This window comes from Arachis hypogaea, chromosome 19, assembly GCF_003086295.3.
Source record: "Arachis hypogaea cultivar Tifrunner chromosome 19, arahy.Tifrunner.gnm2.J5K5, whole genome shotgun sequence".
NCBI lineage: Eukaryota > Viridiplantae > Streptophyta > Magnoliopsida > Fabales > Fabaceae > Arachis > Arachis hypogaea.
In genome coordinates, this window is record NC_092054.1 from 132518578 (window position 1) to 132534543 (window position 15966).

Consider the following 15966-nt stretch of genomic DNA (forward strand, 5'->3'; position numbering starts at 1 on the left):
CTCTCTTTTTATTTTTATATTTTCAACCTTCTTTTTCTATTCCTTATCTAGTAGTCATCTTCTCTTCATTAAAAAGTATATTTTAAATTTTCTATTTTTTTTATATAGCTCTCTATGACTCTATATATCTTCCAATTTTATTGTTTCTTTTTTTGATATTTTCAATTATAAATTTTAATTCAAATAATTATAGTTAAGGTATTAATCTAATGTTTTATTTTCTTCGACTTTATATATTTTATTTTATTCTTGATTTATTTATCTTAATTACTTATTTTTTTATCTTTTGTTCTATTATATGTATCTATGTTGCATATAAAATTTTAAAATGAATTGATTAATTTACCAATTTAGAATATATTTTTTATTTTTAGAAATAATAATAAAAAAATATTTTAATTACAATACATAATTAAATAGATACATAAAATCTTTCATCTAACATTATATCAAAATTAAATTAAAAAATATAACAAATTTAATTATTTAAAAAAAAGGAAAAAATTGTAAATTATGCTTCTATTATTTTATATAAACATACTTTTCATATACAGATTTAATTTTTCTGGTATTTATATATAATTCTAGTTTTAAATTATAAATATTAGTGGATTATTAGGCGCTACTGTGCCAGTTGATTCAGTCTTTTATTATTAAATGTGTATAAAAAAATTAGTTAGGATAATAAGTTATCTATAATTTAATTAAAATATTTTAAATTCTAGTTTTAGAAATAAAAAATATTTTTTTATAAATTATATATAATGAATAGTATTTTAAGAATGAAAGTGTTCACCAACTCTTTTTAATTTTTATATCTCTATATAATTAATAATATTTAACAAAATTTATTTTAGTATATATATTTTTGCCCCCACTCTTAAAATTTTCTGGGTCCGTTACTAGTTATGCTAAGTAACCAATAACTTTTTTTGAACAATATGAATAATGGGCCTAATTTAAGTAAAACATATTACACCCCCACCAAATTACTCTCATAAATCTTAATATTAGAATTACCATCTACACACCTAATAAATTGAATATCAAATATCCCGCCTTGTGCATGCAGCAACCCATTGGCCAGCGGCAAACCCTTAAATGGAGCTCAGTACCGCGACGGATTAGTCCTTAACCTGCCGGGTTGAGGGATACCGTGGGAAACCAAAAAAAAAAAATTGAATATCAAATATATTCATTATTCACATTATTTAATATTTTCATTGTCTACCTATACTTTTCTTACCAACAATGAATCTTTCCTAAACCAAAAGTAGTGTAACGACAACTCTTTATTTCCACACATGAAACAAAATATATATGAATTCAAGGACGTCATGATGTATTTCTTTTGGTGTCTTAGGAGGCCATGATGTATGTTATTGTAGGAAACGCGTTTATATTATTCGTTTAATATATATAATGTAGAGGTCACCAAATATATATATATATATATATATATATATATATATATATATATATATATATATATATATATATATAATCTATAATAGTTGGTTTTAGATTATGATTGACAAAGAAATGTTTATATTTTAAGTCCGAGTTGTCTTTCCAACAACCAATTTGAAATTTGAATTAAACAAAAAGGAAGCATAGTTCATATATAGGAATGACCTAACTTGTTGGTTTCCCTTGCTATATTCATAATTTCATATTATATGATATATTTTTTGTCTTCTTCACAAGAGCCTAATTGTCATAGTAGTAGTCCAAGTCTAATAGATATATTAAAATATTCGTATGTTGAGGGATCCAAAAATTTCAAATCAAAGAACACGATTTTTCATTATTGAACTACTAGTATTCCAATAACCATCTTCTTCGCCAACAAAATACATAACTTTCAATTACGATTTAATAGTGAAAATGCCAATCATATACACCTTTTGTGCCATTGTATGCATCAATAAAAACCAAATTCTTATCTCAAATATATTGTAAATTCAAAACATGCACATAATGAAGTTCATTTAGAGAAGCTTCTGCGTGCTACTTCTCTTTGCGTGAAGTGTTGGTTTATTATTCTCCTTGATTGAAGTATGTTGTCTGCCACTAAATATATTATCAAGCCTTAATTAGACTAAACTAAATTAGCATGTTCATATTGCCTTAATTAATTAACAAGTGACATGGAAAATATTGGTTCATTACGATTGAAATGACGTGGATGCATGGCACTTTGTACCATAATTACTTTTAAATATGTATGACAAAAAAAGAGTTATATAACCTATAAATTTATTGTACTGTTATTATATATATTATACATATACTATAATATAATATTTTACATTACAATATCTATAAATTTTAAAATAAATTTATTTTATGTATTTAAATTTTATTTGACCCAAACATTATGAATCAAAACAATATTTTATACCTTTATCTTTATTTTAAAGTTACTTTTCAATAAGATTATTTTTTCTACTAGTCCAAACTTTCAATAAAGTATGTTTAGAAAACTTAGTACAATGAAAAGGATAACTTGTTGTTAGTAAGACATAAAGAAAAGAACAATTAACTTAGATGAACCAAGGAGGCATGGACAAAAAAATAGAGGTGCTGCCATATTTGGCTCTTTGCCCTTGAAATTAACATGATATAGATTTAACAAAAACTGGTAGCAAGCAACTTAATTGGTGTTAGATGAGATACACTAATTTCAAGGATATAGCTAGACTCTGGTTAAGAATTCAGAAATGAAAATACTTTTTTTTTTTAATTTTCTTTTTTCTTTTTTTTTTTTGGTATACAATTTTCTTTTTTCTCTTGACACACTTATTAGAGTGTTCAAATCCAAACTGATTTAATTCAAATTAGAAATCGATTAAAATTGCATTAATTTAAATTTGATTGGATTTTGGTTTTTGTAAACAGTATGAATCGGATCGAATTTAGATTTTACTTCTCAAAACTGATCCAATTCAAACTGCACAATGTGTTATAATATTATTATGTTATTATTATATTTATAATTTTATTTATAATATGTTTAATTTGTTATATATTTTTATATTATTCATGTATTATTATTATTATTTAATAAATATTTTATATAAAAAATAAAATTTATTTATTTTAATTAATCTATAATTTTATTTCTATTGTTATGTTATTGTTAGTTTTTCAAAATATTATTAAAACTTGTTATGTTGTTGTTGGTTATTTAAAATTTGTTTTATATATTTAATTTTAAAAATTTGGATCGGATTCTTTAAAAAAAAAATATCTAATCCAAACTACATTGTAAGTAAAATTAGTATTTAAATTGAATGATTTTTGACTCAAAATCGTTCTAAATCAGACCGGAAACACTCATAGACACACTCACACAAACTACATCATTGAGGCATATAAAGCCCAAAGCCATTATTTCGTATTTTAGTGACATTGTTGTTTTCTTTTGTTTTTTTGTCCTAGTGACATTCTTTTTCTTTGTATTTCTGGTCATGTTTTTCAACACACCTTTGGGTCCATACTCAAGTTATAAAATACAGGCCCATGATTCGGTTTCGAGTTCTTTGTAAGAAAACACGCCATTGAAAAATATATACATGTCCAAGAAAAAAACCTGGAAAATATATAGAGGAATATTCGTTGAGACCAAGAAAGAATGAAAGAGGAATATTGGTTGCAAGCAAGGCATTAGTTGAGTGATGAAGCGTTTTTATTTTTTTATAAAAAAATAAAGAAATGATGAAGTTACTATGGATGGATTCTTTTAAAATAACAAAAATCAACTATGACTAATATTATTTTAAGTCTTATTGTTTAACTTAATTGAACTTGGTTTATAAAAAAACTTGGATGTGTAACACTACTTCATAAAAAAATTATGTACGTGACATATCTTTTTTATTATCCGTTACTTCGAATAAAAGATTTTAAGATTTTGAAATCTATAATTAAGCAGGAGGAGTATTCTAATAGATTGCATGTTAATTTTGATTTTAACTTATTCATGTATTCGAGTATGCAAAATGATGTAATTTTTGTTAGGAGCCAAATCGTATTAAAAAAAAAAAAAGGCTTAGGGCCTTTGATTAACCAAAACAAGTCAAAGTGTAGTCCCTTAGTATGATGAGAAGAAACTACATGAATGAGCTCCTCTATAGCATGTGGAGGCAACTCAAATATATCAATTTTGTGATTAATACAACTTGTGATTCTTAGTAGTAGGTACAAGTAATGAGAGGAAGATATTGTCTGCAAAAATGTATACACTTGCTTACTTTTCTATATATATCATATCATATCATATTATATATATAATGTGCTATTGTTCTTCTTCTTCCTTTTATTTGTATAGTATCATCAGGACCCCTATTTATTCAGTTTCCTCAATCCATGAAACCCATGTAGGAGAATTATGGAGTGGGATCAGGGCCCTTTTTGAAAAAGCTCTACAGAAGCTAAAAATTGTAGGTGTACTAGTCAAACTATTCTCTCTTTTTTTTTTTTTTTTCATTTTTTTCATTTTTTTTTTTTTGGTTTTTGTTTTAGTCAAATCCAGGACTGGATGGAATAGTTGCATTTGAAGGAGTTCACTCCACTGATATGAGCAAAGATATCTGAGGAATCAACCATATCATCTTCTTCTTTCACAACTACCTGATAAGTTCAAAAGATAAAATTAAAGGCGTGTTTGTTAGATTGTGGAATCATGCCAACAAACCAATAATTCAGAAAAGGTGCTAAGTGATAGAGAATTTTTCTTTTGACTGACTGATTTTGAAGTAAAAGTTATTTTTGTCTGTAATTGATTATGGGAGTGAACAACTAAAACATTATCTCTCAAAAAGTCAAAATCAATTTTTTACATTGCCAGGAATCGATTCTAATTCAAAGTTAAACAAAAAAGTGTGCTGATATTGGCCTTAATAATTGAATGTGCTCCAGCATCTAGGGAATCTTACTTCTTCTTCATCTTCTTCCTCATGATTGCTACTTGCAGGTCTCTGAGTATCTCCAAAGTCATCATTCTTTGCAAACCTTCCTCGAACTCGCGGCCGGCTATCTGCCAGAGTTTTGCGGCAGGCATACTGTACATTTAATTTGCATGCATTGTTAATTGAAACTTCACAAAATATGTAGCAAAATAGAGCAAACTACTATTTCTAATCATAAAATTTTAAAATGCTGACAAATTTAACCATGAATAAATGAAAATCAATTTTGTACCCACAAAAGATAGTCTTTTATATGACAAAAGTACTGATTTGTCAATATTTCGAACTTCTATGGATAGAAATGACAATTTTTCGTCTTTCATAAGTATAAAGTTAGTTTTGTTTATTCATAGATAAATCTGTCAATATTCTGAACTTTCATAGATAGAAATGGAAGTTTACTCCAGCAAAATTTGATTGATGTTCTTAGACTTAAGAGTACCTTGATTTTCTTGCTGAAGTTTCTTTCATTTCTTTTCTTCATGTATCTATGAATCTTTTCTTTTCTTTGCTCGACAGAGAGTTTCCCAACCTTGAAGCTAGAGTCCTCCAAGTTTGAGATTTCTGGCGTTAAGTTGGCAGAACTCCCACCTCCAGCCACTAGTTGCTGACTCTCAGTACTAAGTGCCTGCCGAAGAAATTAAAAATGAAAAAAATCATGTTATTTTTCTTTCTTAAACATAAAGGGAAAAACATGCCAATAAACTATTATGGTCTTTTCTAATGATTATGCTGTTTTTAATTTTTATTATCAATTTCTGTTGAAAGAAGTGATTCCTTTCCTGTTATTTGTCCAAATTTGTGCTACTTTTTAGAGGTGACATTCTAAAAGGACTTATATGCTAGCAAGCCACTGTTATAATGGATCTGCGGCATCTATCTTATGTGGGGTATCAGCTTCTTAGAAATTTGTATAGACTATGCTCTTTTTGCAAAATTTCCACTAGTAATAAAGCCTCTCCTTAATTGTTATTCCCTCACTTCCCTTTTTTTAAGTATTACCATCACTTTTTGATACATCTTTTGGTTCAAGGTACTTTTAAGTCTTGAGGATGTATCAAAAGGTAACAACGACAAAGTAAGTACTTGTTAAGAACTATAGTTACATGGAACGCAATACGTTCTGGTACGGAATAGGTACACATTACGTGGTACTCCATATGTAAATATTTTATGTGAAAAATATACATATAACGTTCTGGTATGCAGATGAATTGGTACACAGTATGCTACTTAATTGGTCAGGCTAATTCCAAACTTAAAGTTAAAGCAGCAAGAAATCTAGACAATTTTCTTTGAATCTTAGACTCATTTTGCATCATGTCCTAATAATATAGAATATGAGAATGATTCATGTAGTTTGAGAATAAGCCATACCTGAAGCTCTTGAGGGTTAAACACTCTGTGAATTGAATCTGTACAATAAATTCCACCATTTTCGCCTTGGTATTCAAGGTCTGGTCTCTGAAGCTCAGAGCCAAGAAGCATGCTTCCGGTGAACAAAGCGGCACGGTCGGCCGACAAGGCGGTGGCCAGGGGACCAGCAGGAGGCATGTAAGGTGGTGGAATGGCAGCAGGGTTGAGATAAGAGCAAGAAGGAGAAGAAGGGTTGAGAGTGACATAAGAAGGAACAGCAGAAGAAATGCAATCCTCTTCAAAGACAGAAGGCAATTGAGGAGCCCCCATGAGAGGAGGAGGAGGAGGTGCAACAGCACTAGTGTCAGTGGGATACTGTGAGAAGCCCTCCACAACTGAACATGCTGCTAGCTGCTGAACCTGATGATGATGGTGATGCATAGAAGAGAAATCAAACTGTTCTTGATGATGGTTTGTTGTGACTGAGAACATCGGTGGAACATTGAAAGCTGCAGGTGAAGATGAGAAATCTATGGAGGCAGAGATGTCATTGTCAAGCTCTTCTTGAGAGTCAAAGATGATTGACAGGTTACTACTGTTGGTTGTGTTGTTGTTGGTGGTGGTGGTGCTACTTGGGGTGGTGACACTGTTATTGCTATTATTGCTATTTGTATTATTGTTATTGTTATTATTATTGAACTTGGTTTCTACTTCTAATGCTAGAGACATGTTTGTTGCATATGAGGAGTTCTCTTCATAGCAACAATTTGAGCTTGAAGTAACCTCAGAGTTTTGAAGTGCTTCTGGGAACAAATCAGAGTCACATAGCTCAAAAAGTCTAGCACTGATTGGGCTTGAAATTTCATCCTGCAGCCAGTGAAACAAGAGCATTGTTAATAACATGGCTACTGATAAATAGTTAAATACCAACTAAGACCACTCTCAGAATAATGGTATTAGACTTCATATATATAAAAAAAAGAAAAAAGTAGAATAGGAGAATGATTCTACATTAATTTTATTATTATTATTATTTATTTATTTTTTTAGTTCCTTTCCATTATGAGAATGAACCCAATTCTTCTTGCTGATATTGATAGAAATGAGACTGTTCTAATAACATAGCAATCTCTTAGATTGAACTTTCAAAAGATAATATTCTCTAATCAGTCTAAGCTTTATTTTATTGCATGTCTTCATCGTCAAATAGTGAGCATTTCTGAAAAGTGAGTAACATTGCACACCAATAAATATCAGATATGTTCATCATTACAAAAGTCCTTTTCTACAAGAAGGACTATTTCTGCATACAAATCTTGTTAGTTGCATGGTCCAGTGATAGGTTGAATTTATATTTGGTCATGAAAGGACAATAAATTGTCCAAAAGAGTTGGCTATTTTTGGGCTATTTTTCACTGAAAAGGATGTGCATCTATGCCTTCATGTGAACAATGTGACATGCAAGAAGCTAAGGTACCAAATGTTTGTACCATATACAGTTGTTAGAGAAAGAAGGAACCTCATGATATGTGCATGTTGATTATGCTTCAATGACAAATGAAAGGCACTCAAAGGAACACAAAAAGCTACACATTTGAACTATTTTTTGAGTGATGTTATTTGAACATTATAAAATAAGTGGTTATTTCGCATAAATAAATCCAAAAGTGAATAAAAAGAATATATTTAAGTGAAGATCATACTATTATTTAAAGGTTCATACTCACGTACAGATTAAGAATGTACATAATATACAGAGTAAACACCAAAAAAAAAAAAAAAAAAAAAAAGGAAAGAGAAAGAACCCACAAAATATGATATCTACTCTCTTTCATCTCTGTACATTCTCAATATGCATTAGAGTAAGCACTTTATTTAAAAGCCAATAAAATGAGTATTGATACGAAATACGAAAAATTAGATATTTTAAAAAACATTTACCAAGCACATATATTCCACAATAATAGAAAGCTATGTTCAATTGGCTATCACAATGCAGAATGAGATTATGATGCAGTTAACAATTTGCCCTTCTCTTAGAAAATGACATTTTGCTTGTCCTGGATTGGATTGGATTGGATAGGATAAAATCTTGGAAGAAAAAAAAAAGGGGCAGAGCCAATGCAAGTTCTTATAGAAGAATCAATATTCTTTCTTATTGCCACAGTCAAAGAAGCATTATTATATGCTTACCAACTTTATAAATTATTGTCAGAAAAAAGAAAGGTAGAACTCGTTCTTCCATGCAAATTGACATTGAAGCATGGAATTGGAAAGAGAAAAAAGAAAAAGAATTTGAGAAATGGCTTCTAGATTTCTCGAATGGCTAATTAAGAAGAGTGGTACTAAAAGTTTCTTTGTTAGCTCTGCGAATATCGCCATTAGGGAGGGGAATAATATTCACACATTAATATTTGCATACAAAAACAAAGAACTAACCATTCATCCATGCATGAAAAAGAGAGAACAAGTACATGATCACATTAGACATCTCATGATGAGAAACACAAGATCAATTATGAGTAATTCCATATGAAAAAAAAATAATAATAACACAAATCCACGCCGTAGAAAGAAAATAAATAAAACTTTTGATGACCCACATGAACAAACATTTTGGTTTAGGATCACATCATGACACAATACAACAGAACCCAAAACCAAAGATAGCTACAAGAACACATGCATAATTTAATTTATTATGAGAACATATATCAAACACCATGCATGCATGGATCAAAAGAATGGGTTGATGGAATTACAATGGGGAGTTGTTGCTCCACCTTTGGTGGCAGTGGCTGATCAAACACATCCTGCAACATGGTGTATTAAAATATTCTATCCCGCTCTCACAAGAACCGACGCAAATCAAATCAAAGGGATACAGAAAAGAGAAAGGGTGTATGAATTATTTATAATGGTAGTGAGATAGAAGAAGTGGAAAATGTAACAATAACTGGGTGATCGACACATGTGTTGTTGAGTAATGAAAACAAGGTAATTAAAGAACAAGAACAACACTCCAATATGGAGAAGAGAACCATCGAAGTTGTTGTTATCGTTGTTGTAATGTAATGTAATGTAATAATTAGAGAGTAATTAATTAATTAATTAATTAATTAATCAAAAAAGAGAAAAGGGTAAAAAGAAAAAGAAAAAATTAGTTATGAAATTTGTTGTGTGTTGGGAATATTTAAAGGGTTTCTAAAAGAAGGGTTGGTCCCAGTTGGAGAGGTCAGCCTGGCACTCTCGGGCGTCAACGCGAACCTCACGCTAAGCCAAGAACATGACCCACACCCTCTCTAGCTTCTTGCCACGTGGCACTTTCCCTCAGTGGATTTTCGGTTGACCTATGACCAAGCCTTTTACATGGATATATCTATACATATATGCTTGGTTATTAGTTATACTTGTTAATTACTACTTACTTGGTTATTATTATTGAATTGATTTTCATATTTTTCTTCTTTTCCCTTTTGGTTTGGTCACATGTACTAAAAATTAGTAGTTTTGTTCCAACACATGTTTATATCTTAAGAAGGAGACGAGTCACGTGTGGTTTTCACTATTAGATCCACAGTTTAAGAAGTCTCCTAACAGATTTATTTGCTAGTTCTGACTTCGTATATTTTTAACCATTTTTCTTTTATATTTTTTGCTTTAAGAAAGAAAAAGAAAAATACCCTTCATTAAATCCAAGACAAAATTAGTAAATATAATTTAGTCTCTCAACGATTAATGTGATATTATTTTGGTTATTAAAAATGTTGTGATATCAATTGTAGAGTTTAATTTTACTATATTGACATATTGACAGTATAACAAAATTTTTATACAGTTAATTAATTAATTTTATGTATTTATATAATTTTTAAATAATAAAATTTAAAAAATATCATAATATATAATTAATTATTTATTTAAATTTTTTTATACTGAGAGTACATACAAGTTAAATTTTTGATTTAGTTCTTAATAAATATTTTACATTTTGAAAGATGTAATTTTTTAGTTCATGGAAGATATATAAAACGAATCTCATTTAGTACCTCCTCTATTTGGTCTCTATATAGGTTATCACCTAAATATTCACCATCTTATGAAAACTCAAGTATTAAAGTTGTATACGTACAAAAAAAAAAGTGCACCATGACTTAAGTAAATTTTGTTAAAAAATTATTTGATTGCATAGTATTTTTACTACAAGAAAATAGAACATTTATAACAAAAATTTTGTATCAAATTTAAAATTATTACAAAAAATTATTTTTTTGTAATAATAATTGCTGATTGTTATAAATTATTGTAGTTTTTGTAACGCGTTGGTGTATTGTTACAAAATATTGTAATATTTTGTAACAAAAAGTAAAGTAGTTGCAAAAATTTGTAGCATTTTGTAACAAAATAGTTTTTTGTTTCAAAAACTCCAAATGCTTTGTAACAAAATATCTTTTTGTCTGAAACACTCAAATTATTTTGTAACAAAAAATTAATTTATCACAAAATTTAACATTGTTTGTAACAAATTTTTTTTGTGTCACAAAATATGTAATTTATAATTTTTTTCAAAATGTTAAAAATTAAAAAAATTGTCTATATAATTTTTTAAAATAATTTTATTTTGTTTCAGAAATTAAAAAAATTGTTCATATAATTCTTTTAAAATATATTTTATATATTATTTTTTACATATTCATTAATTTTTAAATGATGTAAATATTAATTTATATGCCTTTAGAAAATTAGTATATAATTTTTAATAATCAGAATTTTAAAGTAACTTAAAATTAATTTGTGAAATTTAAATTTTTTTATTAATTTATAAATATAAATAACAATAATTAAAAATATTCCAAAAAAAATTTAAAAAACTAAAGGAGATCTGTAAAAACCTAAGGGATGATAGTGAATGTAAAACTGTAAAAAAACTCTAAGTTTCCCCCAACTCACTCTAAGCCTCACTCAGTCACTCTCAACCCTCATCGCGCCGTCTACAAACCCTATCTGCGAGGGAAGATGGAGCTGCTGCCGGAGGAAGAGTCACCGGCGTAGCCCCTGGGAAACGTCTCCAGCGGCGTCGTGGTCCTCCTCAGTGTCTGTTCCGTCACAAGCGCCTCCAGTCGCTCCTCAAATCTGCTTCTTCTGCGCCACTGCTCACGTCTATCTGTGTCGTCCTTGCCGTCTTGGCTCCGTTGCGTTCCGCCTTCTCTGCCTTCTCTGCCTCCAAGTTAGAGATGAAGTCAAGCAAAAAATATGCGACCTTGTTTTGGTAATACATATTTATATTTTCTGCTATTATGTATATTATAGGGTTTATTTCTGCTAACTAACTTTGACAAATCATATGTAGGAAAAGTTTGATATAGCAGATACGGAAGTAATGCGCAAAATGATTTTAGCTAAGGCTAACATATGTTATCGAAGTTGGCGCTCAAGATTGCGTGAGCACTATGAGTTGTATCAAACTGATGAGGAGCGCTTGGGAGAATTTGGTGTCCTACTTTGGAAGTCCTTCTTTTCAGGTTTGAATTTTTCATTGTGACAACCATTGAGGTGTTCTTAAGTTGTTTTGCTATTTTAGGTCAATGCAAATAATTATACCTTACCTCCTTTTGTCTTTTGTGAGTTTGGTCTTCTATAGGAAAAAAGTTTAAGAAACAAAGACAATAAAAAGCATCATGTTGTACTACATATTATTGGCCGAAGGATATTTCAAGTTGTTAGACGTGATCGGGTAAATAGTTTTAAAGTTTTAATTTGGTCTTATATTTTTTGCTATGTCACGTTTGCATTTAACTACATGTTATATTTTAAACTTTCAAAAAATTTGCAGCGCCATCCTAGAACCGGTGTCGAGCCTGACATTCAAGAATTGTAGCAAATTACTCATCAAAAGACTAATGGAGAATGTGTCAATGAAAAAGCTAAACAAATTGATGTAACATTACTAACATTTTCCTTTTTCTGTTGCATGGAAGTTAAATTTTATCTTCATTTTCAAATCACAAATTGGAATGTGTAGGATGATATTAGCTGTATGGTCGATGAATCCTATGATTTGGAAAATCCTCTCACTCCAAATAAAGCTTTTCTACTTGTGAGAGGTGAGAAAAGTGGTGCAAGTTATGGCATAAAGGCTCCAAAGTCTAAGTTAAGGATTCAAGAACAACTTCAAGAGGCAATGCAAGACCGTGAGGAGCTAACAAAGGAAATAGATGTGCTCAAAGAAAAACTTGAAGAGCAACGAACACGGCAAGAGAAAGAATTAGCTCAAATGAAAGCTCAATTGGAAGCTCAACAAGCTGTTGTGAACTCTCTCTCATAGTGCGCTTTGATAATGAAACAAATTAGATCCTAAAGGTACTCCTAAAATTGCTTATGATTTTAATACATTTTCGTAGATGATTCCCATTTTATATTAGTATACTTTAACTTGTATATGGATCTATTTATCACATTTTACTTGTGTCATGGTTGAAAAAGTAACAAATGTCCTATTATTTGGTTTGATAAATTTGGTTGGGTATTGGCTGAGACATAAGTTGTGAATTGGTTGTGTTTGTTGGAACCGTAGACGGTGAAAATATCCAAGTTTTAAGGGAGATTCTGCCGAAATTTTTCTAAACATTTTGGATAAAACTTAGTGGAAAAATTATAATTAGTGTTATATCTTGTTTCTAACCTTTTTGTTTCGGTTTTTCTTATTTATAGGAGTGCTGAAATGGTGACCATATGCTACCTTGAGGGCTCAAGAATGTTTTGATGCATAGAGACACATTTCTATGTTAGAACTTTTATGTTTTGGTTGAACTTTTATGTTTTGGTTGAACTAATCAATGTACTCACTAATGTTATTTTGTTTCAAAACAATTTTAACTAAAAGGATCTTGTTTGACTTATGTATGTTTTTGCATATTATATACATGTAAACTTGCTTATTAAAATCGTTAATATATTAGTTAATTTAAAAAATAATTTAGTAAATTCTGCATGTAATTTGTAATAAAAAAGTTGTTACAAAATAATTAATTTGCTTTTGTAAATAAAGAAAAAATGTTACAAAATCATGTTACATTTTGTAACAAAATTTTTTTATAGGAAAAAATAGACTGTCACGAAAAATACATTCAAGATCAAATTTTGTTACCACTTTTGTAACGGCTTCTGATTTTTTGTATCAGAAAAAATTGTTACAAAATATCGTATTGAATTGTAACAGTTCCATTTTTTTTTACAAAAACTTTTTGTAACAGGACTTACTGCAATGGCCCCTTTTTCTGTTACAAAAAATTTTTGTTTCAAAATTTCGACGTTTTGTAACAAATTTTTTTGTTACAAATACGCCTTTTTCTTATAGTATTTTTAATATAATATTCATTTAATCATTATGAATATTATATTTTTAAATGCGTTTAGAAAAAGATGAATATAATTAACATTATCTGTATTTTTTTTATCCTTTTAATAATAGAAATAAAACTGTATACATAAGATGTATACGAAAAATTATGTAGATGACATTTTTCTTAATTGTTTATATGTACGATTGAAGGTGCATATTTTAATATTGATGTTTACTAAAAATAGAAAGTACATATTTTTAATTGCTTACATCTATAACATTTCTTTTTTCAATATGCTTACATGTATGTGAAATGATGGGATGATTATGGTTATTATCATTATTTGAATGATCTTGTTAGCACAAAAATTTTGACAAAAATTATGACATACGTAGCATATAAATACACAAATAATTAGACCCACGAAATGGATGAAACTCAACATAGAAATATGGGACTTACATGTACGTAAAATGATGGGAATAATTATAGTTATTATCATTATTTGAATGATGGAGATGATTATGGTTATTATCATTATTTAAATGATCTTGTTAGCATAAAAATTTTGGCAAAAATCATGACATCCGTAGCATATAAATAGATAAATGATTAGACCCACAAGATGAATGAAACTCAATATAGAAATCTGGGACTTACATGTACGTGAAATGATGGGGATGATTATGGTTATTATCATTATCTGAATGATCTTGTTAGCACAAAAATTTTGGCAAAAATCATGATATGCGTAGCATATAAATAGACAAATAATTAGACCCACGAGATGGATGAAACTCAACATAGAAATCTGGGACTTACATGTACGTAAAATGATGGGAATGATTATGGTTATTATCATTATTTGAATGATCTTGTTAGCACAAAAATTTTGGCAAAAATCATGACATCCGTAGCATATAAATAGATAAATGATTAGACCACGAGATGGATGAAACTCAATATAAAAATATGGGACTTACATGTACGTGAAATGATGGGGATGATTATGGTTATTATCATTATTTGAATGATCTTGTTAGCACAAAAATTTTGGCAAAAATCATGACATGCGTAGCATATAAATAGACAAATAAGTAGACCCACGAGATGGATGAAACTCAACATAGAAATCTGGGACTTACATGTATGTAAAATGATGGGAATGATTATGGTTATTATCATTATTTGAATGATGGGGATGATTATGGTTATTATCATTATTTGAATGATCTTATTAGCACAAAAATTTTGGCAAAAATCATGACATCCGTAGCATATAAATAGATAAATGATTAGACCCACAAAATGGATGAAACTCAATATAGAAATTTGAGACTTACATGTACATGAAATGATGGGGATGATTATGGTTATTATCATTATTTGAATGATCTTGTTAGCACAAAAATTTTGACAAAAATCATGACATGCCTAGCATATAAATACACAAATAATTAGACCAACGAGATAGATGAAACTCAACATAGAAATCTGGGACTTACATGTACGTAAAATGATAGGAATGATTATGGTTATTATTATTATTTGAATGATGGGGATGATTATGGTTATTATTATTATTTGAATGATCTTGTTAGCACAAAAATTTTGGCAAAAATCATGACATCTGTAGCATATAAATAGATAAATAATTAGACCCACGAGATGGATGAAACTCAACATAGAAATCTGGACTTACATGTATGTGAAATGATGGGGATGATTATGGCTATTATCATTATTTGAATGATCATGTTAGCACAAAAATTTTGGCAAAAATCATGACATCCGTAGTATATAAATAGACAAATAATTAGACCCACGAGATGGATGAAACTCAACATAAAAATCTGGGACTTACATGTACGTAAAATAATGGAGATGATTATGGTTATTATCATTATTTGAATGATCTTGTTAGCACAAAAATTTTGACAAAAATCATGACATCCGTAACATATAAATTATTTGATGAGAGATATCTATACGTGCTATAATTTGCAATTATAATAATTAGATGCTTTACAACCTAGTGGTAATTAATGGTGCTTCCAATTCGGAGGAAAAGAGTTTGAACCCCATCTTAGCCATTTTGGAGCTATTTTAAATTCCAAAATCAGGATCGTACGGTATACATGTGTTGGAGTACCGATTTGGTTCGTACTATACTTCAACTTAAGCACTCTAAGACTCCAAGCACCAGTATCAGGTCCAGTTCACCGGTTTTTCAGTTGAACCGGCCGATCCGGTATGGTTTTAACAACCATGCTGATAAGGATTTCAGAAGGAAT

At 29.3% G+C, this 15966-nt stretch overlaps 1 protein-coding gene and 1 long non-coding RNA gene across 2 annotated transcripts; one reads left to right on the forward strand and one right to left on the reverse strand.

Moving 5' to 3' along the window:
* Nucleotides 1-4103: 4103 nt before the first annotated feature.
* On the forward strand, nt 4104-5941 carry LOC140182025 (uncharacterized). Its single transcript, XR_011877834.1, has 4 exons — nt 4104-4240; nt 4387-4445; nt 4528-4715; nt 4979-5941. It is a non-coding gene; the product is annotated as an uncharacterized lncRNA (long non-coding RNA).
* On the reverse strand, nt 4227-9508 carry LOC112779740 (uncharacterized). Its single transcript, XM_025824078.3, has 5 exons — nt 9092-9508; nt 6351-7196; nt 5416-5601; nt 4941-5066; nt 4227-4635 (listed from the first exon to the last, which is right to left on the reverse strand). Exons 1-5 carry the CDS (start codon nt 9149-9151, stop codon nt 4528-4530), a joined length of 1326 nt encoding a protein of 441 aa, XP_025679863.1. The 5' UTR covers nt 9152-9508; the 3' UTR covers nt 4227-4527.
* Nucleotides 9509-15966: the final 6458 nt, after the last annotated feature.